This window comes from Saccostrea echinata, unplaced genomic scaffold (genome assembly GCF_033153115.1).
Source record: "Saccostrea echinata isolate AGI-Se365-2 ecotype Australia unplaced genomic scaffold, CSIRO_AGI_Sech_v1 ptg000084l, whole genome shotgun sequence".
NCBI classification, from domain to species: domain Eukaryota; kingdom Metazoa; phylum Mollusca; class Bivalvia; order Ostreida; family Ostreidae; genus Saccostrea; species Saccostrea echinata.
Window position 1 is genome coordinate 1487437 of NW_026889833.1, and position 25465 is coordinate 1512901.

Genomic DNA, 25465 nt, shown 5'->3' on the forward strand with positions numbered 1-25465 from the left:
AAAAGATTCTAAATCTATTTTTTTTTTAAAAAAAAATGGGAATATCTGATTTAGATACTTCATATAAAATTCTATTGCTTATTTTAGCCCCCTGCAACCAATTTCCTGGAGTTAAATTGTTATCTCCCCTTGTTAGAACTCTTTAGTATTATTGGGTAAAATTGACAGATCTGATATATCAACATGGAATATAAAGAAGGTCATTTATGATCATTTTATATGAACCTAAGGAGAGCATCCTTGCACTCTGAAAGTGAAAAAAACTCATTTTTAAGATCTTTGAATGTAAGAAAAAACAACAATCCAGCTTGAACAAGCAAATAGCCCCTGAGCTAAGGCCTTCTATGTTGTATCGGTGTGTAGAACTGAAATTGTGATAAACTCTTCTTATTAAAACCTTTATTATATGCTTTAAAACATCGTGATGACGTTTTATTTACTGGAGAGACAAGCAAACATGCATTGTGCATATAATCATCCTAAAACAAGCAAGGACATGACTGCAGCCAAAACATATGCCATTTTGTAGTACAAACTGGTAAGAATTAAAAACGGGCATGAATGAAAGATCTATAGACATGATAAAGAAGTGATGATTTCATTCAAATTGGAGGGGGTGGGGTGCTGTTGAATTTTGTCATGTCATTTTTTATAATATTATTGAATTAATAAAATTGTATTATGCTTTATAATTTATTTGAAATTTGGTCTGAATAACCATAATTGTAATAATTATACCCTTGCAGACAGAGTTTAATTTTGGAGATGATCGCAGATTTTTTTTTGTATATATATATATATATATATATATATATATATATATATATATATATATATATATATATATATATATATATATATATATATATATTTATTGCAGATTCCTTATTAATCAAACAAACAACAGATATTATTTTGCTTGTTTAATTTGGCGCTTCTGGCCGCGGTGGTCAATTTGCTGGGGCTACCACAGGGCTGCCCCACAATCAACAATCAATACAAATGTGACGACCCAAATCAGGCGGATCATGCACTGGGTAGGTCACAAGTGCATGAACGTCACCAATTCAATTATAAATCAAGTTCAATCAATAAATCAATAATCAATCAAGTTCAATCAATCAATCATCATTCAATCAATCAATTCAATATCAATCAAGTCAACTGCTTGTCAATTACAAGCCAATGCACAAATTCAAATCCTGAATTTCAATTCACATGTGCAATAGGATAAACAATGGAATGAGCGTAAGAATATGTGTTGCACTCCTCCAGTTGCGTTGAGGTGCGACGGAATACGCAAACACACAGAATTACCACCGCGACATCGGTTGAATTGGACGCTGTATCCAGCAGGCAGTCATCACGGTATACGTAAACACACAGAATTCACCACCTTGACATAGGCTGATGTGGACGCTGGACCACTCAGGCTGTATTTACGCAATGAGCAAACACACAAAATTCACCATCGGCACATAGGCTGATGTAGGTGCTGGACCAAGCAAGCCGTCCCTACGTACAGGAAATACCGAACACACATAATCCACCACCGCGACATAGGCTGTTGTGGAAGCTGGGCGAAGCAGGCAGTCTTCAGCTACAATGACATAACAAAAAGCAGCAGTATTTGTTCTAAAAACAAGAGGAGGGTGGGTGGGTAAAATTTAAAACATTGCCACAATTTAACTCCCAAAAATTTTCCATGACCTTACCGTTTAATCGATTCTTCTAGAAAGGAGGTAGAAAAGAACTAATTATTAGACTATATACAAATGGACCTAAATTATCCGGAATGGTAGCTTGTGACTAAGGGTGAAAATTTATATTTATCCGAATGCACGTAACTTTTCCGGAATAGATAAATATTACTAGGGTTACTGAAATAAACTCACTTATCCGAGACCAGGCTCGTATAAGTGGTATTATTGCAGATTCCCTATTAATCAAACAAACAACAGATATTATTTTGCTTGTTTAATTTGGCGCTTCTGGCCGCGGTGGTCAATTTGCTGGGGCTACCACAGGGCTGCCCCACAATCAACAATCAATACAAATGTGACGACCCAAATCGGGCGGATCATGCACTGGGTAGGTCACAAGTGCATGAACGTCACCAATTCAATTATAAATCAAGTTCAATCAATAAATCAATAATCAATCAAGTTCAATCAATCAATCATCATTCAATCAATCAATTCAATATCAATCAACTGCTTGTCAATTACAAGCCAATGCACAAATTCAAATCCTGAATTTCAATTCACATGTGCAATAGGATAAACAATGGAATGAGCGTAAGAATATGTGTTGCACTCCTCCAGTTGCGTTGAGGTGCGACGGAATACGCCACTTGCAAGGGCCATGAATACTCGTGTCTACCACGAGTAAGCATGGAACTGCAACCGCCACCAATGGGGGTGCCAAGAACCATGGTGACGGCGGCAGTACCTCAACGCAAATGGTCACCGTCGACCAGGGCCTGCCCATTCACCAATACAACTTATAAAACAAGTGACTTATTAGTCAATTACTATTCAATGCATTAAAACAAAATATGAATTTAAATCGTCAACGGTCATTCACCTATTCCGTTATAATTGTTTTATGAAATGTGTTGAAATGCAATTATGGACTTGTGAGAATAAAACAACTCCCCGTTTAATCTAAAATTGTGGATCCTACCTGCACTCTATTCCCTGTCCCGTTGGTTTATTTTATCGTATTACTTACCTACTAGGCTGTTACTCCTGTTACGCATTTTTATGGCTTTTATAAAAATTTAAACTATCTTTGCAAGTATTGGTTATAGTTGTACTAAAAAGTGTGGAGTGTATCAGACCCAAATAGAACAAAAACGAGATATTTACGTCACCTCTCAACTTAGAATACTTTTAAAACAATATTTGTGTCCTTAACCCCCCCCCCCCTCTCATTTCCCCAGCTGCATAAATCATATTCCCTCTTCACAATTTATCAAACAACTATACTCCATAGTAAAATTAAAAAAAAAAATAAATCATTGAAATGAATGAAGTAAAAATATGTGAGCCTTGTAACAACTACTTAATGGATGCCTAAACATGTACATTTTATAGCCAGCGTTTCAAAGCTAAAATAACCCCCCTGCAAGTTGGTGGCAAATGTGCTTTAGCGGTTGCTCCCTAATTGTAGTGAATGAGATTTAAATTTTGTATTCTACAAATAATAAACGTATGGGCATGATATGCCGTATCCAATACTGACTAAACCTGCTCAAAGTTTCCCTGAAAAAAGGATAAACACGGTCACCTTTTATGACTGGTCATGGAAGTACTTGCAACTACATTCGAATCGTTAAACTGTTTTAATTAAAAATAACTGCCAAGACTTATTAATTTAATCATCACCTATTAAATGTTTTAACGTACGACTAATTTAAGTTTTATATAACCTTGTGCCATAAGGGTAGATTAACCTATTGCAAACAAAAGGAAGAATACTTTACATCGCTATTACTTAAAACGTAATGAAACTCTTTTGCGTTGAAGGTAGGAAACGTTGATTAATAGCTGAGGACAATGTGCTATAGCTATTGACTACACTATGAGATCGATCACTGCAGATTTTTAAGGGACATTTATAAGAAAGAAGCCCTGGTGAAATACCTAGCTAAATGTTCGTTGCACCACGCTATGAAATTAAAATGCTAACTCTCTTGTGTTAATTTTTTGTGGATATTTCCCGCTAAGTAGACTATTCTAATAATAAGTTTAATCATTTTCTCTCTGATAAACGTTATTTTGGAAGTCTAAATATTCCGAATACTTTGACTTGCTTTCTGAATTGCAACCATCGGCATTACTTTGTACCTTCGGCATACTTATTGTTCGTATCATTCAATTGTCACTAGCGTAAACAATATATGTAAACAACATGTTATCCCCCGAAAATGAATGGAGACTTATGAGAGTTATAAGTTTCTTGACTTTATTGCAAAACAGCCGCAGTAAGTTATACAATTCGAGGTAATTGCGATACTAAGTGTTCTGAGTATTCAAAAAAATATCTGTAAGGGAGTAGTTTTATCTCTGGGAAATTTAGGTATAATCGTGGACCATTGTGTATTACACACAATTATACATGTATTTGGTAATAATTAAACAGAATGATAAAATTAGTCTCAAGGCTTAAATCCCCATTAGACACTGACATAGGTGCGCAATAAAACAGATAAACACAATAAAATATCCGAGAAAACAAATTCTTGAGTACGTTGCAACTCTTTGTCCATGGAAATGTGCGGTGGAAATAACTGGTATACTTGATAAAGCATACTTCTGGACATATCTTGGATATCCCTTACCAGATTAGCTTAAAATTGAATGTCAGTGTACCTTAAATAAATGGATCAATATTGTTTTGACAACACATTATTAACTCCTTGGTTTTGACTTTTCTTATATACTAGTAAATTCAATATTGCAATTTCATATCAACCTATTAAATCTTTAAATAATAATAATAATTGATTCATATATAATTTAACTGATTATTTGACAAGCTTTGTTTCCCCGTCTCGTCGAACACATTAGCAGACTATCCATTCAAAGATAGCCTGATAAGCAACATACGGAGCAAGTACTGGGTGCTGCTTATCCTAGTGAGACTCCTGACCAATCACTTTTATTAATCTGCCTATGACAGTGCTCTAATAGCTTAACTAAATATCAGAAAAGTCCATCCGAAGGAGACGAGGAACCAATTTGATTTTGACCATCTTTTTAAAATTACCAGTTTATTTGAAATATGCCCCCCCCCTTTCACACAAAGACTCGCTTAACCAAATTATACTTTTCCCTAGAATGTAATCTAATAGCTGCGATTAATTGAAGCTGGATTAGGATCTATATCATTTGCCAATTCCACTTTTATATCTAGTATTAGCACAACTGCAACATTTCCTACTTGTTTCTTTTTTGCAAATCTTTAATTACTGTTCTAATGAATTACTGGGTAAGTGATAAGGTCATGCTTTGATGGAAAGGTATGTTGTGCCCATTGCAGCTGTTGACTCATTGATAAAGCTGTCTTAAAAAAATAAAATTAAAAATGTTGACCTGTTTTTGGTAATGTACCTGAAAATAAATGATCATGGTAACATACATCTGTAATCACTATCAATTACTTAAGGTTTTTTATGTACTTACTGCCTTTTGTACCAATATAATTTGCTCCTTGCTTGTGCCTGAACCCTGCAAATTTGCCTACCTATCCTAATGCATATGAAGAATACTTTTCCACAGCTTTGCTGCGGTTTGACTGCTCATTGTGAGACAAATGCTTGCAAAATTAATGAGAAATGTTTTCATCCTATTTCAATAAACTGTGATTTTGCTTTCATTAGTTGGATTTTTATGCAGAAATTGACCATGTGGACCAAATGAGCTCCCATATGTTGTGTAACATAATATACAAGTTAACTCCCATCCCATTATGTAATAGGAAAATCAGTTCATACAATATCATCCATAAAACCTTACACCTTTTTGTTTTCTTGTTAACATGCTCTATGTAAACAAACAAACAAATGAAATGATACAAGTCTGCAAATAGAGCATAACACTTACACCATTTAATAAACCTCCTCTCAGTACACACAGTACTTTGATTACTTCAAAAAGTGAAAGTGCACAAATTCTCGTGAATGCTTTCTCCGATTTAACGACGATTACAGTTTGTAAAATGCGAATCAATATACCTCCTTCGAGCACGATAAATCTATGTAGAAAACAAACTAAAATCCTTCTAGTAAGCCCGGCTTCTGAGAATATTCCGTGTTTTATGAAATTATCCCCCCCCCCCCCCCCCGTTATAGCTATGATGGACTCGAAGTTTAACATTTCGCTCCTAAAAAAAATTAACTCAAGTTAAACAATCATTTGACCCCCAAACTGATCTTAATATATTCCTGTTACCTGTAAAGTCTCACAAATTACAATATCGCGTAAAATCATTCAATTTACGAAAAAAGTCCAATCAGGCCAAATCCAAAGTCAAACTTCGCCATCGATACGTCTAATTTGCTTTGCAACTACAAACCTCAATAGTTATACTAAAAATCAAACTTATTTGATTTAAAAAATTTAAAACATTGCCACAATTTAACTCCCAAAAATTTTCCATGACCTTACCGTTTAATCGATTCTTCTAGAAAGGAGGTAGAAAAGAACTTATTATTAGACTATATACAAATGGACCTAAATTATCCGGAATGGTAGCTTGTGACTAAGGGTGAAAATTTATATTTATCCGAATGCACGTAACTTTTCCGGAATAGATAAATATTACTAGGGTTACTGAAATAAACTCACTTATCCGAGACCAGGCTCGTATAAGTGGTAATATATATATATATATATATATATATATATATATATATATATATATATATATATATATATATATATATATATATATATATATATATATATATATATATATATATATATATATATATTCACTGAAAACAGTTGGCGGGGGGGGGGGGGGGCATTCAAGGTCAGATTAACTTCTTCCCAGTGGAGGAAAGATTATTCATTTTCAAGTTCAGGTTCTGTATACATGCTTACATGTAAATATTGTGACAACATATTTACACTGGTGTCTGATTTTTTTTTTCAACGTAAGCTGTTGAATGTGGATCAAGCATATGCACTTGAACGAAGTATTTGCCCATATTTCATAGAGTAAATAAACAATGATAATATTTATTGGACATGTTTATTTTAAGCATATTTATGCTAAAAAATGGCACAGGCACTCGGGGTATGCCCCCTTCCAATTACTTTGTTCTTTTTAAATCTGGGATCAAGTCACCTTTTTCCTATTTTTGTATTCTAATATGCACTTTATGTTATCGATATGTTATTGATAATGTAACCCTTTTGTCTCTATAAGCTGTTTTTAAATATATCGTTTCGCTCTCTTTTTATGTATCAGTTGAAAACAATAGCATATCAATATATACATGCACGTATTATGTAAAACTGCATGCACTGACATGTATTTCTTATTTTAGATGATTAAGAAAGTACCATATTATGGTGTTCAAAGAGCAAACTTAGTGAAATATTATTCCTAGTACTTGCACTATGATTGAAACGAAAACCTTTGTGTAATTGGACTATATATTATGCAGAAATGTGTTTGAAAAATTATTTATACAAGTACAGTTTTAAAGTGAATGTTGAAAATATTGGTATATTGAAATTATTGACTAACACAATTAATAACATAGTTAAAGATTTGGAGTCTAAAACTGGAAAGGGGGGGGGGGCATTGTTGTCGTGGTATGAAGAGTTTCTTAAAATGTAAATTTTGGAATATGCAACAACTAAACACCTCAGAGCCATAAAATTGAGTCCCCACGATCCAATTTTTTTTCCTCAAACTACAAAATACAAATGATTTAATAGTATATCATTTTACAAAATCCATTTTAGTAAGATTATAAGAAGAAAATGTGCAATAGTAATTTTTAAAAACCCAGATTTTAACAAAAACAATTCTGCCTGTCTGTCTGATTCTATTTCTTACCATAATGAATCTACACGGATGTATGAAAATTAAGTTCTATGATTTGAAAAAAAAATTGCTTAACTCCCTTATAGAGTATTTTGTAAAGCATTTCATCATTTTCATGTCAGTATTATGATAATTCAGAAATGTTATTTTGGCAAGAGTGCGCCAATTTTAAAACTGACAGATCGGAGGCTCAAATGTGTTCAAGTCTCATAATTTATATGTATGGTGAACCGTGATGTAATAGAGTCCTCCTAAATTTAAATACATGTAAATCCCATTTTTTTTTTAATATAGAGAAACTATCTTACAAAAATGAAAGAAACATGAATATTCAATATGATCGTTGAAAATTTACAAGCCAGAACATTTTATCATGAATTCAATCCATTTCAGTCTAAACAATTGGCAAAATGCCAATCCTCATATTGGAGTAATTTTTGAAATTTTTATTTAATTTTCAATATTATTACTTTTTTCAATTTTAATTATGGTTATAAAGAAAACGGTAACATTTTTTCTTATCTACCAACAAGTATTCATAATTTAAAGTTCTATATCAGACTTTATAACCCATTGGAATTTGAAGAATTTTTTAGAAAATTGGCAATTTGTAAAATCTCTATATCTCATTAAATTATGAAATCCCAAGCTTAACATTTTGCAAAGGTAATGTTTAGAGTTGTATGTTGACAATAAGATCAAAAATTTTAATTTTGAAGCTTGGTCTTGGAAGATTTTAGCCATTCACTATGTAATAATTTTGTCCATTCTTCAAACTTGGCATTGTGCCAAATTTTAAGAGTTGTCTACCCTTTGATATGTTGCGTATTTGATGATGATAAATGTCAGTTTTAGAAGAACATAGTCATATGTTACTTAAAAATACCTGAAAGGAAATACAAATTTAATTTTGAGTAAAATAAATCAAATGCAATTTTTACCATTTTGCTTGAATTATTTAAGTGCATTTGCACTTAAATGTGCAAAACAAGGTGTCGCTTCCTTCGGCTGCCATGTTGGATGATGGGGAAAATTTTTGGCTTTTTTGAATTACATGTTATTAAGTCTAACCACCCACCAAATTTCATTAAGATATGACAAACTTCGATTTGGACAGTTTTGCATGGTTTTCTCGCGGACTGGCTCTTAATAACAAAATGCTTTTTCTTTTAAACCAATATCGCTTAAAAGAAAATACATTTGTATCACTCTACATTTTGATACAGGTCTCATGAGATTTTAAAATGCACGAAACGAAACAAACCTTGACAAGTTGACAAAATGTTCTCACAAGCCATCGTATATTAAAAAAGAGCAATAGAAAGCGATATTGATAGGTAGTAGAAGCATTGTACTGTTGATAAGATGTGAATGAAACATAAAATTTGGTTCGCATGTATCGAAAATCGACCCGAGAATGTGTCCTCCGGTTGGAGGCAGTGAATTTCCACCTTTCATAATGGCGCCGGTTCTGAAAATTTTCTGGCAGTAAAATATCAAAATCGTGAAAAACGCTTTGAAAACCTCAGATATTTCGAACTAGACCTCGTCGTGAATTTTTTTTATCATATTTAGATGCCACCACTTGCCGTTGATGTGTTGCAAATATAGATCTGTACTTGGCACTTATGGCCTTTGAGCAGTGAGAGATTTTCGTGCCAGCATCTCATGTGACAGGGGACCTCGCTTTATATGTTGTGATCCAAAGGACCAGTCTCAACCTCCCGCAATGAGATTCGAACCCGCGACGTTGGCTATTTTGTCACACTGCGAAAGAAAATCATGTTGATATTGTGTCACAGTGTGTAAGAATATCAGAAATGAGACGGAAAAACTCTTGATTTTCCTTACCTTCACAGTGTTGGAAAAATGTTCTGTTATAAGAAAGAGAGAGTAAACCATCATCTTGACCGAGACTTAAGCTGCCAAAGTCTCTCTAGATATTTGGTTGAACTCCATGTTTTAGAAGGTTCTATCTCACAATCGCTAAGGTAGACAGCACAACTGCTCAAATATGACATCTCAGCCTAAGAAACTGTGTTACGAAATTACGGAAGCAAAGGGAAAATCAAACATAAAATAAACAGAAAATCAATATTTTTTAGTTGAAAAATGGAATTTATTTTAATCATAAGACAAGATTTTGTTTGTATTTTCACTTGCGCTTCGCACTAGTGAACACAGAAAATAAAAGCCTTTTTCACTGTCGAAATAAGTTCTATTTCCAACTTGAAAACGTTGAATATCCTCTACCTATTTTATCGCTATAGAAACAGAGATTTCTTAAATATGTCCATACAAATTATTGTAGATAAGTTTCAAAATAAGTCCTCTTATTTACTAAAAAAATAAGGAAAAGAAAATTTGTGGAATCCATGGATGTTCTTTAGCACGTTTTATTCCATGACAGCTTAAACAATTGGAAGATATGCTAATTCAATTCTATGATTTACAAAATTCTGATAAAGGCTACCTTGAAACATTTCCTGAAAAAAAAAAAAAAAAAAAAAAAAAAAAAAAAAAAAAAAAAAAAAAAAAAACAAGTACCTTGGTATATGTCACTTACGACGGATATGTTAACTTTCTCGAGGACAGATAATAAGAACTTTTTTCCGAAAATCATGAAGATGAAAATAAAAGTCATGTTTGTGTAAGTAAAATGAATTTGTTCAACCGCATAGATTTTAAGTTTTCATTTATAGTTTCATGATAATATACTATAAAGTAATAAAAAATGTATAGATTTATAGGGGTGATTGCAGAAAGGTAGATATTCCCCAGCACAGGCTTTGTAAGTCACCACGTGTGTGGAAGATAATTTTGACTGAACACGTCGGTTCCTTAAACAAAGGAATAGATGCTGTGAACATCAGTAACATTCTTAATCATAAAAAGGTTCAGTCTTGTATTCCACCATATTTCAATTTGAAATCTACTCCCTGCATTTTCTACAGATATCCCCAAACTATTGCATCTAAACTTTTAAATTATAAACAAACCCTAGAGAGCCTAGATATTGAACGTCTAAAGCAAAATCCTCTCAAGTGCTTTTGCTCTTCTTCTTTTTCTTTCAGCTAGAGTCCTGCTGGATACATCATTACTATTGTCAATATAGTTGAAAATGAAGACCTTAAAGAGATCTTCTTAAAAGGTCCTAAATACAGGAAGCCCCGATCTTTCAATTGGCGAAAGAACATCATTTCTATTATGCATTCTGTGAAAGATTATGCAAGTCGGCTTAATATGAAAAGAAAGATCCAAACACTTTGTCAGAATGCATCAAATGTATTAGAAATATATTAACGAAGATATGATCTTTAAATAAGTTAAAGCGACAGTACGGCTGCAAAATGTGTGCTTTTCATTCAAATTTACCCAATATGTCACTAAGAAATAAGGTATAAAGTTGTTGTAAGCAGTTTGAGAAACAGAAATATTCTCTACTCAAACAAAATTAACGTAATTAGAATCTGCCGGAAAATCAAGGGTCGTACGAACTGGAGCAATCTTAGATCTGTTTATTAGTACCACGTGAATTCTAAAATGACACGTGCCTACATGTACACTGTATAGTTTACAATTATAATGAATATTAGGTAAAAGCAATTTTCAAAAGCAAATTATCATAACTTTCTGATAAAATAATCTAAAATAATAATTGTAAAGATTTTAGTCTGCTTTCAGGCGAATTTAACAGAATTAAAAGTACAAATGTTGACGTTTTGTGTATTGGGGTCCGAGGAAGGAAAAACCAACTAATCATGCGTTATCGCGGCAAATGTCAAACAAAATATTTTTCTGCACAGTTAAAAAAAATTAGCACTTCAAATGGCAACAATGTTTATAAGTCAAAGGTGTATTTTTATGTTGAGTTTACACTTTTTTTTTTCTTTGAAAGCGTTGGAAAAATGAGAAATGATAACACGTATCAACAAACCTGTCGAATAGAACCTTCGAGAGCCCTGCACGAGTGTCGCCGAGTTCCCATTTCTTCCTTATCCAGCGATTATATTAATCCCCAAACTAAATTTTAGTCAGGAAAGTTGCTTTTTCCAAGTTCTATTTTCAGTTTCTTTTTCTTTTTGGTCGACTTTGTCAATTTAACAAGCCTTCCGGGCTTCCCTCTCTAACCATGCTGTTTTGTTTATGAAAACTAGGCATGCGTGCATAGCATGGAATGTGGAACCCCGAACACGTTGCGATGTATATATTTACGTCCCATAAATAACTATTAATTTTAACGAAATAATCTAAATTATTTAATTGTGACAGTTGTAATTTTCTGAAAGTTTATACATTTATGAGCAGTAAAAAATACCAAATCTTGTCGGAAAATTTTATCAAGTCAGTTTTTTGATGAGATGCGCCGTACTGCCACTTTAAATATAGGGAATTATAAAAGATGCTATTCATGAATTTGTGAGACAACTTGGTAACAATTGCGTTTAATATAAGGCGGCCTATATAAAATATCAAAATATTTTTTCTCTAAACGACTGATAAAAAAATACTGTTTGTAATGATTGAGTGAACTCTTCATTGGTCAAAGTTATCCAATATACGTTATTGCAAGATCGTTCTGCATGATGGTCAGGGATACATGTATATGCATTTTTATTTAGCCAAAAAAAATATCACATTATCAAATATTATGAATTATATTGGTTATTGATCTTAATATACAGAATCAAGTCGATTAATTATTTTAAAAGTAAAAATAAACTTTCAAATTCAGCGCTCGTCTCTTATCTACTTTAATTAAAAAAAAAATACTGGACGTTTCGCGCTTTTCCATGCTTTCTTAGATAAGTCTGTTCCCGCCGATTATATGGAACCCAACAGCAGACAGTGTGACTACCTCTATTATATTTATTCTCAGTCAAGAACGATACATGTAAATCCTAAAATAAAACTTGAGAGAGTTTGATAGAAGATGTATGCTATATTCTTTCCATTGAACTCAGTGTTTCATTTTCTTTGTCTGAACTGTTCAAAGGTCCATCAAACGACTGAAACTTTGAACTGTTTCATGCAGAAAGTGTGATAAATTCACTAAATGAGATACATAACAGTTATTTTCATGATTAAATTTAAATCCTAGATTGCGGATCCATATAAAATAGTCGGGGAATTAGACTTGAAGTGAGCATTAAGAAAAAAGTGTGAACAGGACAAAAAACACGGACATCTAAAAAAACATGGAATGAGATTGAAAAGTGGGAGTAATACTTAGGTCCAATACTATAACCTTATACCTGTCGACGGCCTTTTAACTGTTTTAATTTAGAAAGCATAATGAAAACAACATTTTTATACATGTATATATTTTTAAATATTTTTAACTTCAGATGCAATAGAATAGATAGATTCATACATTATATATAAGAATTGTAATTCAAATATTTCAATGTATAATCAATACATGCGCAGAAAATAATGTATGAAAGTAAGATACATCCATAGCTGGTAATACAAATCATTGATAAACGCAGGTATGTTAAGGCGGTGCCCAGATCATATTTCGGCGAATTTAGACTTTTTTCGTAAAATGTAACATTGAAAAATCGGAAAAGCCATAGATAAAACATTTACTATTATTATCCATTGCATAGACGTCATTGAGTCTTAAACTAAAAGAAGCACTCCACTACGACGTCATCACGTGACGTCTATAAATAGAAAAATTGCCTTAATGAAAAAGTGAAAAGTTCAACACTATCCCGGAGATAATTAATTTCTTTGAGTGAAAATAATTATGTAAAAACATCACTGGGTCATGAAAGGTGCTGCTAGAATCCTACTCTCCCGACACAGAAAAAAAATATTCCAAAGTTTTGCATGAAACCTTACCAAAATTTTTACATTTTATACATACGATCAAGGAATTGTTATCAATTCATGTTAACCACATGGTTCTAGCAGCACTTCCCAAGTACTATAGAATACAAGCTTTCGATACAAACAAAAATTATGTTTCAAAGTATGCGACGTAGTGTTGAACTTTTGCATCTTTGTTGTTATAGAACGACAGAGGAAAGGCTGATCGGGATTTCAAAGCACTGCCTGTGTTCATTATAAGAAAACATGATAAGAATATATTAGCATACCTGATTCTTAATCTTTAATTCCTCATGAATCACACATAACATTCACGGTATATGCCTTAAAACTCCCATTTTATATATTTGTTTACATGAATTCTCGCCACGTTTACTTTTCACTCGGCAATTATTTGATCAATAGTTATGACGTCATGGGTTTGGTATTTAACCCCCATGCTAAATAATAAGCTATTTATACCACCCAAAAACGACAAGATTTAGTTTATATTATGTTTTGAATGATTCCATTCATTTCTTGGACCTGAAATTTAACTTTAAATATAGATATTAAGAAATCATTATTTCTCAAGTTCACGTCATATAGCTTACTATGACGTCATATTGTAAAGGCAAGTAGGATATCTCTGGGTGTAGCCTTAACATACCCGCGAAGCAATTGCCATCCTTATTAATATGTTATAGAATTCCATGGTAGGATGTCCTAGCCAAATTCATTTAAATTTGCATTTATTGCGAATTTATTTTAATAATCACTCATAAGTCATCTGTATGATCAAAGTACAGGTAACACTATCTAAACGAATACTGTAAATTAAAGTGAAATACATTGCTGTGGTTTTATTTTCACTATATTCGCGATCAAAGAATTTTCCGCGAACATTAAGCCATCGTAAATATTGTTGTCCTGTTCATGTTGGATTCATTTATCAAATACGTACAATACACTTTAGAACTTTCTTATCATATTCCATAATTATAGTAAAATAGTAAATCATTGAAAATCATTGGGAGCCGCGAGGTAAACAACAACGGATGCTAAAAGTTAGTTGTATAAGCTGTTATAAATAATTTACCGATATAATTAATTTACCATAACTTTCCTTTTTTAAAAAAAGATTTTTCTTTAAATTAAAATACTGAATTACGAGAAATTCAGTGAGCGTGAAATTAAAACCACCGTAATATATTCGAAAGTCAACATTCTTGAAATATAAAGAACGACATATTAAAGATGTTTACAATACACTATGTGTCTATTATTTTGTGGACTTAAAAATACAACAGTGACAACTAATAGATAAATGTGTAAACAATGGAATGTCCTTCCGTCCCTGGTGGCACTCATTCTACGTTCTACGTTCGCAAAACCTTCGCTTTCTCAGGGATTTCCTATCGATATTGTTGAATTTGCTCTTTGTTTGCTCCGAGCTCACGCCTTTATGAAAATTTCATTCATAATTAATCGAATTTGATGTAAGTATTCCGCTTGCATTGCTGTTAGGTATTTTGGATACTCTAACACTGAAGAAATATGTTTTGGACTTTGAAAAAGGTGTATTCTGTGAAGTTGGACATATTCAGCTTATCTTGTTCATTTTCAGAATAGGGAACTCCTCATATTACTTTAGGAAAAATGTTAAAAAGCAAGGAAATGTTAGTGAATAGGTATCAAAATTGATTATAAATTAACAGTGGGAAAACACACGCAAGTGATGTTGTCAATTACTTATCTTGGTCTAATATATCGTTAAAAATAGTTTAATAAATTTCAGATTGTGTCATTGACTGTAAATGTTCCTTTATTTCGTACTTACTTACTGTTTACTTTCTGTTCATTAAGCGTTTGCGCTCTACATTAGCTTGTTTTTTTTTTCATTTCATTTTACCTCATTTGCATAATTTCACTTAGCGTTGATTTAGCTCTCGAACTGAGTTTTCGATATCTTCTAAGGAGAGTAATGTGTACATCATTCTTGATATTTTTTCGAAGAGTTTCAAATATTTCGTGAACAGTACATCACATTCCTTGCGTTTGAAATTTTAAAAAAAAGTATGTGTGCCACTAAAAAAAAAATAATGACGACACAGATTTAATGTTTGCTTTATAATAATTATAGGTTTCACATTATAAACTTTGCTTGTGCTTCGCTTTGGAAAAAGGCTGAAAACATCTTGAAGTGTTCTTAATCTTATACCGTTTGTAAGTGTTTTTGCTTCATTCCAAATATCAATTAATTGTCTGCAAGTTTTGAGAATGATGTCGGTGCGGGATATTATTAGGCTTCCGATGTCATGTGCATTATGAAGACCTGCATCAAGAGAGAACTGTAAAAGGGAGTCATTTCTACTAGAACAAATATATCTATGTACATCCTTAAACGACACTGCCATTGAACAATTTAGTTTTCATTTTTAAATAGATCTTCTATTAAAGATAAACGTTAAATATGAGATGTTTCTTGTCTATTTCTTCTTTCGAATTGTCAGCAAATGATCTTTGCAAATTGTTTCAAGGAGGGGTATGATCACCATATGCAACCTTTTGAATCTTTGCTTCCATGATACTTTTTTAACTTCCATTGTATGAATTTTATTTTCATTGTATGAATTATGTTTATCTAGATCATACCCTAGACATCTAGAGTAATCTTTGAACAAGGAAAGATCATCGGGGCTCATGGAGGACGCATACTTTCCATAGAACGTTTCAATCAATTTTTGATCATTTCTGTTCTGCAGCATTATTATACTGCGTACGGTTTCTGCCTCTTTGTCACTGTGTCCAGGAAATTTGGCTAAGGCATACATCTGCCATAGAACTACGAGCTGAAGGATGGCCATTCTCATGAAAGTTATCATAAGATCGACAGTTTCTGATACCTTTGCATTCTTTGTCGTCAGGTATTCTACTTTTCCTCTTGTTTCTGCAAGACTTGCAATTTCTTCACAAAACTTTCCCTCTGTTATAAGTTGCCTTATGTTTCTTTCTGATATGTTTTCTGCATTTTCAATTCCTCGAAGAAAGACTGCAAAGCGTTCCATGGATCGGATATCTTTAGAAATAGCTGTCTTGAGAGTTGAATGATTTCTAATTGAATCACACACGTATTCGTCAATCCCGTCAGTGTGCCATGTGGAACTTAAAATCAAACCACATATTCTCAACAATGGTGTACATATTGACGCAAAAGGAAAAGGTTTGGTAAATAGTCTATGATTGAAACCAATTAATTTGGCTACACCAGACATCATAATATCACAGCGAGTTTTATCATTCATGGATTCAACACTACTGGCAATTTCTTTAAGAGAATGAACTAATTCGTCTTCTGACTTCAAAAAATACTCCTCAATTCGAATTAAATCGCTTTTTGCTCTTAAACCATTCTCATCAAAAAAGGAGCATATTTTTTCAAGTGCAGGAAAACTCTCAAATTTGCTGGTTGTTTCGTCCCCTCGATACTTAGTGGCTTGCTACAAAAATAGGCAGGAATAATGTATAATTTGGTTTTCCAATGGACAGTGAAATCAACGTTTCAAATCCAGTCGTTTGGTCTCTTACAAATACACAAGCATTCGCAAAATACAATGATAGTCAACACCCAATTATATGGCGATTGAATTGTCTATGAAATCATGTAAAAGAAAAAAAAAATAGTTGGATTGATTTAATTGATCTAGCATCTAGAACACGATATCAAATCTGCTCAACGTTAATTAATGATGTTTTCCTCGTGAATGGAATATCTTGAAAATATATTTTGTCGGAGTAAGGTAAGCTTAACGTGAACAGAAAAAGTCTCTTGCTGTGGCCTGCAACTCGACATTTAGATACATCGTCGACATTTTATCAGTTAACAATATTCATTTTCATTTCTTCATTGATATTCCATTGAACTTGAAACAAAAGACACTAATGAGTCTGACACAGATGTTGCATATTTTTATGTTTTACTAGAAAAGTATATTGATGGCAAACTTATAATTAAACTTTATGATAAACTGATGACTCCAGTTTTTATCGTCACCTTCCCTTACTTATGTAGCTATATATTATCATCACCTGCATGTGGGATTCTTATTTCCTACTTGATTCTATTCGCAAGAGCATGTTCTACGTAGAACAATTTTGCCAGACATAAGATTTGGCAAATAGAAGCTATCTCAAACATTTAATATTACATCTAATAGTAATGTTTTTTTTTAAATGTTGTACTGTACCTGATTTTCAAGGAATGCCTCCTGCTTTGGTTCATCGTTATTATTTTCTACCACATCTTGTAGTGAGGAAAGAAGTTCAGGAACTTCAATTGTAGATTCTTCTGAAAACACAAACTGAAAAGAAATATACATTGTAGAAAATTTCATATCAAATCTATTAATCTAATAAAATGAAACAGAAAGATCCTTGAAGAACTTGTCTTACTTTAAACAAAATATCCTCGTCTGGTATCTTTTCCTCTGTGAACCCCTTTGCACATTGAAGTGTAGACTTTTCAATGAATAAAAATCTGCATGGCCATGATCTGGTACTGAGAACAAATGTTGGTGAACCTTCTGGTTGTCCATCTTTTTCTTGAACACGAATAATTTTCCATTCAGCTTCACCCCCTCCTGGTTTCTTCGATTCTTTGCAGTACTTACATTCCCCGTCCATTTTCATGTAGATGTACTCATGCAAGTCTGGGGATTGAATATGGAAGACGTTGAAAACGTTTTCTATGACGGAAAACTTGAATCTAATTCGAACATTGGTACTTTCTGTTGTACTTTTCATTGCTCTGACTGAACTGAAAGAGAGAAAAGGTCTACCCAGTACAATTGAATCGTTTGTGTGAGGTTTTATGAGTAGAACACGATCGTGAAGAACTTTCGCCAAATCCTGCAGTGGTAAAGACAACTCTTGCACGTATGCTGCAAGTTCTTTGTGTTCACTAGGGTCAAACAATGCCGCAATTCTTACAGCTTTCAATGATGGAAGAGACAGAAAGCCAAGGTAATGTTTATCTCTCTTTCTTTCATCTTGAATAGAATCTTTAATCAAATCTGTTGTAGTGGGACTGTAGTCTTTTGCCTTTAAACAAGTTGATATTCGCAGTAACAGAGACTGTCGTAATGTGGCGATTCTTACATATAACGTCAAATAATGTAAACTTTTTTCGGCATTATCTTGCCCTTCACGCATATGTAACTCAATGCGGCTTTTCAAATTCCCTAGCTGATCTATTCCGATATGTAGGTCAATGTTAGATAAAATATGACTCAGGGCAGACTCTTCAACATGAGCCATTGCTTCTAATTTGCGGATGAGTAATTCTGTGTTAATCAATCTTTCGGCTAAACCCCCAAGTTCGTGTGAAAACTCGTCATGCATGAGTATTTTTGGTGCAAGAGTAGATCTTACATCAATAATTTGAAAGATAATTTTAAGAATGCAAGCAACAAGTGATAAAGCGTAAGCAACAAGTGAAGCCGGTGGAAACACAAATCCAAAGCCAGAGAATACGTATGAAAGTATCTTTATCCCAGATATTATCATATTAGTGGTCCCTGGAGGGCCATCTTGGTTTTCCTTCACAAAACTCCATATCTTATCTATTATTGTCAGCTCTTTTTTCCCGGCATTTGGTAATTTTTCCTTAAGTGGTTTGGTAATAAAACTGACGTCGTGGCCCTTCGATGAACAAAACAAGGAAATAGCATCCAATTTCTGGACCACTTGAGTATCTTCACTAACGCCTGTTTTTGACATTTCCTGCAAGAAAAAAATATCCTTGTCACGCATACGAAGATTCAAGAAAAGATATTATGCAAAATGTTTATTCAACATTTTATGAAGATTGTGTGTTGTTTTACGTCCCATATGAGATATTCTCACTCATATAAGGATGTCACCATATACCGGTGAAGGGCCCCGATTTTAGACCTGTATTCGACACTCAGGGCCATAGAGCAGTGAGGTTTTTTTTTTATCGCGCCAACGCCTACCGTGACACGAGACTTCGGTTTTTTTAGGTCTCATCCGAAACACCCGTGACTTTCACTTCCAGTGCCGTGCGCATGGCGAAGTCACTACCTATGTTTACGTCTTAGGTTTGACGCGCTGCGGCGAAGGAGATTCGAACTCCGCCGTCCCGATCATGGAGCGAACGCGGTACCACTAGGCTACCTTGGCCGGTTACATCTCATGAAGAAAAAAGGTACTAATGTCTAGGAATATTCAGAGAATTGTCTAATTTTGATTGAGTAAATATGTACAACACAAGCATAATAAATCCTTAGACCTTGTATCTATTTAGTAGATCCGACAAATTACTGTGTTGTTGGTTTTTTAGTGCTTTCTATATATATATATATATATATATATAGAGAGAGAGAGAGAGAGAGAGAGAGAGAGAGGTCACCATATACCTGTGAAGGGCTTCAAATTTTTACCTTTATTCGGCACTCAGGGCCATTGAGCAGTAGCTAAGGTATTTTAGGTAATGTATGCACCTATTAAAGATTACATAAAGTTGATTTTTTATCAAGCATTGTGTACTGTTTATCAGACATAAGAACCATTCTCTTTATTTGAAAATGCTTGACATTATTAAACGAAAAAGGGGACATCTGATAACGTACAAGAACTGACTTGCCTTTTCCTGAAAGGACAGGAATAGGTTTTGAAAATGATAGGCTGAATGATATTAAGAGTCCAAATATTATTCAAGATAGCAGCATTTGCAAAAAAAAAAAAAAAAAAAAAAAAAAAAAAAAAAAAAAAATAGAAAACATTTTCAGCTGCTATTGTGCAGTTTATAATTTCATCGCTCAAGTACCTCTCATATGAGTGAAAAAAGAAAGGGGGGAGGTAAAATAACCATCAATCAATCAATTGTTAAGAACAAGAACCTGTCACTTATTGTTAACATAAATAAGTATGATCTAATAATGTATAAATTATATTGATTTATTCTTTTGATTTCCACTGATTTTAATGGAATACAAGTCTTAATTTCTTTTGGCGTTGCAAATCGTGCTGTTACAACGCGAAATGTAATAACAACGCAAAATGTTAAAAAAAACCAGGATTATTACATTTTGCGTTATTACAGTTTGCTTCGATATTAATGCAGAATGTAATAACGCAAAATGTGAAAACATACTTTTTAGGATTATTACATTTTGCGATATTATATTTTGCGTCAATATCAACTCAAAATGTAATAACACAATTTTTGGATTATTACATTTTGCATTCTTACATTTTGCGTCGAGATTAAGCAAAATGCAATGACGCAAAATGTAATAACACGCTCTTTAATTTGGTCAGTCAGGTTGAGAATATTTTTCAAATGAGAGGTGGATGAAGAAAATAAACGAAAAGAAAATAAAACAAAATGAAAAATAAACATATGCCAATTCTTACATTAGATCTGATTTTATCATATATTGATTTCATTAGCCATATAACACCAATATTATTGATATTCAAATCATAGGTGTTGCAAATTAGAAACTTGCCTGCGCACGTATGTGTGATTGAATGGGGCAATTTCGATGATCAGTGTATTAGTTAACTTTTGCATTTTGATTGGCACATGCATAAAATTTAGAAAAGAAAAGATAAAAGAAATCTATTTTTTTATTGGCAGGTGTAAATATAGCGGGGAGGGGAGTTTCTTGACAATTAAGATTTCATAATGTTTTACAAATTTAGGGCATTGCAGACCAACAAAAATAAAATTCTCTTTCTCTCTCTCCCAATAAAAAATGCATCGTTTCTGCATGCTCAAAAAATACAATGATCAACATACGCTTCTAATTTGCTTACCAATGTAAACATATACGTCGTACATGCATATCAAGAGCTTTTAATGAACCCATGGTCAGTCTTTGGTTATTAAGAATGTCAGTGTTGGATATATTTATGAATAGACATGTCAGTCAAATTTAAGTTAATGATTTAATAAGTATTCAATAAAATTATTAAGAAAAAAGTTTGAAAAAATATACAATTAGATTTAGTAATGTCCGTAAAAGCCGTAGCGTTTGCCTCGTAGTCATAGGTCTGTCTGTCTATTTAGTAAATCAAGTTTCCCAATTGTTATATGTTTTATTCAATTTTGTGATGTTTTGAGTTGAACACAATACAAAAAATAATTATACTTTGTTTTATTACATTTTGCGTTTTTCTCAACGCAAAAATTAAGAAAAGCGAAATGTAACAACAAAAAAGTGCATTTCTACATTTTGCGTCGAGATCAATACATAATGTGATAACGCAAAAAATGTTATAATCCCCAAAATCGTGTAATTACATTCTGCGTTGATCTCGACGCAAAATGTAATAACGCAAAATATAATAACCCCGGTTTATTACATTTCGCGTTGTTATTACATTTCACGTTGTAACAGTGCTGTGTATACAATACACAGATGAATGACCGATTACATTATTTTCACATAAAAAAATTACGAGAGTAAAAAAGTTAAAATAACAGATACGCAAAAAATATTTTCCGAAGGTAGGTAAGTTAAGGCATTGTTTAATTTATATTTTTCTTTTAAAATGTGTTTGTAAGCTTACCTGTTTTTACTCGGAAACAAAGTCAAGTTAAATCTTTAGCTTCCAGCTCAGATATATTCAAGTAAAAATAATGAAATATTTTTGTGATTTCCTCCTTAGATTTATAATTTGCAAATAACCTGTTCCACCTTGTTTTTTTCAAAAATAGATACGTGTCTATGCTTGATAACCACATGACCTCCCAGAGGCTTTACCGAGCTAATGCACTATCAAACTGGGTTTAAGGTGGAAATTGGCCTTATCAGGAGAGAACTAGAAGTAGGACATTTGATATTTTTGACATGTATAGTCAAATATTAGGGTAATCGATTACCCACATGAGACTTCACAATCAACACAAAGTCTTTTTATGTAAATAGAGTACGTGTCTTCTTTTTTGATGATGATATCTGAAATTGCACATGAGGTGAAAAAATTCTCATTTTGTTCCAGATCAGTTGTCCTCCTTATATACAGCAAAGCAGATTCATACATGTATTTCATCTGCGTATTAACTTCACAGTACTAGTTCTTTTAATCTTAATTTTTTAAATCAAACTATAGAGATTTTATTAGTCAAACAGACTCATGGAGACTTAATTCGTAAAATATAGGGTCCTTGATAATATTCATATCTGAAGAAGATAAATTTTACAGGTACGTAGGCAGAGTCCTTAGAAAATGCATATTGGTCTCTGCTTATGCCTCAACCATGCCGTTAATTTCTGTATTACCCATTTTAGAAGTAGGGGATCCAGGATTTTTTAAAAGGGTTGCCCAATCAGTTTGGGTTCGGGGTAGGCTCCAATTTTTAGGAGTTTTTTGGAACAATTCTTTTTTTTTTTACTTATTTAAACAACATTTTAGGTCTAATTAATGTAATAACCCCCACAAAAAATGTTTTACTAATCTTATGTTCATTTGTGGTCACAAAAGGGGGCCCGGGCCCTCTCTAAATCCGCAAGTGTTAAGTGTCTACGAGTATAACCCCATTCTAGCGACAACTTCACTGAAATCAACATAAATAGAAAATCTGCATGACATGCAAATTCTGTTCAATCTTTGAATGTATTCAGTTTTAGAAAATTAAAGGTTTCCGATCACAAAAAAGGACTATCAAAACATATTCTTAATCTTTGCATGCTCAAATTCAATGTTGATATAAGTTTTACGCTAAAAATAGAAGTTGCGTTACCTAGACTTGATAACAACAATGCAACGGTATTTATATTTTGAAGACTTTCAAGCTTTACAAAACAGTTGGGTTTGTCAAATCTTCGCTATACATATTTTTCTCAAGTCTTTCGATTAATGATAAAAATATTTTAAAAGAAACATTTGAATTTAATTTTGAATCAGTAATTAACTTTAAGTTTTTCATTCTTAGTAACGAGTGTATCGATATTCTTCCGATGACTTTACAACGCATTTCATTTTCGCTTAGCAAAACTTGATCGAATCGTTTGCATGCAGTCTGACGCTTATACTCGTAATTATTCTTGTAGGGTCACGTGGAAACAGTTTAAAGAATTATTTAAAGCTTTTTACAATCAGTTATGCTCTGTACATGTATTATGTAAACTTTTTGCTCAAATTATAGGTGAAGAGTAATATCATACTGTGCATTTATATGAAAAACACAAAATTTTATATTATCGCCTGGTTTCCAGAGCCGTCATCTGAATATGTCAAAATTAACGATATCGTCTTCCTTTTATGGAGTACTACAAAATATATCATATACTTTGAATTTTTACAAAAAGAACTAAACATAACTGAATGTGAGATTTTCAAATTTTTGTATTGTAATTTCAAGAGCATGCTTTTCATACTTTCTCTTTTATTGAATTTTATGACCCCCTCTGAAAGAATTTCAGTTTATCAAAACGCCACAAAAACTATTATGGCGTCCATCTACCTTTCAGTTGGAAAATCATTTAAGAACATCCTTCTTTTTTTTATTTTTGGCCTTTGATTTCTTAATCTTTTTTTTTAAATTATAAACTATGTGTACATAGTTGCCCTAATAGTGTGAATACACTTGATTTCAATATGCTGTAAGAAGTATTGCGTAATGAAAACCCTAGAAGGCCCCCCTTAATGTAACTTACATTTGAATATTTTGAGCTATTTTTTTTTATATTTAATATCCACCGATATGCGCGGATCTAGAGGAAGGGGGTGGGGGTGGTCGGGTTAGAAAACGTGGACACCACCTTTACTTCCACGAAATAGACGTTTCTCACATTTAGGAAATGCGTTTTAGGTTCTTTTTCTGCGTGTCAAGGACCTTTTTTGTTTGGAATTTTTTTTTGACTGGGATGGAACATCCCCCCCCCCCTTGGAAAAATATTCCTTGATCCGCGCCTGACCAAGTCAAAGTGAGTAGGGAAAAAGTTATTTCTTTTCCAGTTGTCTTTTTCCTTTAATTATCCTTCATTCTGCCTGTTGACATAAAAGATTTGCACGCCTCATAATTTATGCGTAAAAATCTGTTCAATAACGGATGTACATACATCTAGGTTTCAGGGAGAATCAAGTAACTATACGGCACCTCGTTAATCCAACAAAAAAAAAAAAAAAAAAAAAAATAAAAAAAATAAAAAAAAAAAAAATAAAATAAAAACTTGAACGTATAACGAATGCGATATCCGTAAATCATGAAAATTGCCTCCCGCCAATAAATATTAAATTGTCTTCTCAAGAAAATAAGGTTTCGAGAAAAATTGGTGATCTACAGTACTGAGGCCTTTCGGAAATTATTGAGTTATTGTGTTTATTGTCTTTTTACTGAACATCTTTTGATGAAAACTGGCATATACGTTTGGCAATCACTAAGAATTAATAAAAGTAAAAGATATTTCACAAATCTTTTATTTCTTATTTTCAATGGTGTATTAATGTGTCCAGTTACGAAATCAGAAATTGAAAATACGCAAGGCCTACGTTCAAACTCCCGGTGGACCAATAGTAAGAGTGAAAATAGTTCATATTATGTATATAACTTTTCAATTTTATTTTGACTTCATTTTGTGCAAGGTTGATAAAATTTCGATCAGAAATACGGAGATCATAAAAAAAAATTATGCACGGCATAAAAATTTGATTCCGACGTCAAAATGGATTTTGGCGTCAAGGCGGCGCAGCAAACATGCCTTAAATTTTGTGTAGCGCTGTGGAGAACTCAGTCTTCAGTCCAGACTAAACTATGCAAGTTTATAATTTAATCGGGATATATCTGATTATCCTATTAATTAGAAATTTTACACATTTGTTTTATTTGTTTTTAATAAAATGTTGACGAATTTTCATTACATTATCTCTTTCCTGTATGGAGTAAAATATTTTTCTCAATAATTTATAAACAACCCTCGAACACATATATCTATGTGGAGGGAAAATAAATGCAGAATGCATGAATTATTTTTTTGTGTTATGATGTCTAAGATTGCAAAAGTACGTGCTTCTAAGCACAATAATTGATTTCCTCACAAGAACAGCAAAG

The 25465-nt window shown here is 32.8% G+C and overlaps 1 protein-coding gene across 1 annotated transcript; it reads right to left on the reverse strand.

Annotated features, from left to right (window-relative positions):
• Positions 1-1465: 1465 nt before the first annotated feature.
• Positions 1466-19161, reverse strand: LOC133176919 (uncharacterized). Its single transcript, XM_061311978.1, has 5 exons — positions 17836-19161; positions 17631-17744; positions 16320-16883; positions 16167-16289; positions 1466-1600 (listed from the first exon to the last, which is right to left on the reverse strand). The coding sequence occupies exons 1-5, from the start codon at positions 19159-19161 to the stop codon at positions 1466-1468; spliced, it is 2262 nt and encodes a 753-aa protein (XP_061167962.1).
• Between the last annotated feature and the right edge of the window lie 6304 nt (positions 19162-25465).

Excerpts from the sequence above, each read along its gene's own strand:
- LOC133176919 (XM_061311978.1), bottom strand. The coding sequence starts at position 19,161 with ATGTCAAAAACAGGCGTTAGTGAAGATACTCAAGTGGTCCAGAAATTG. Across the intron at positions 16,884-17,630 it reads AGGCATTCCTTGAAAATCAG|CAAGCCACTAAGTATCGAGG; the intron begins GTACAGTACAAC and ends CTATTTTTGTAG. Across the intron at positions 16,290-16,319 it reads TTGCAGAAACAAGAGGAAAA|GTATCAGAAACTGTCGATCT; the intron begins GTAGAATACCTG and ends AAGAATGCAAAG.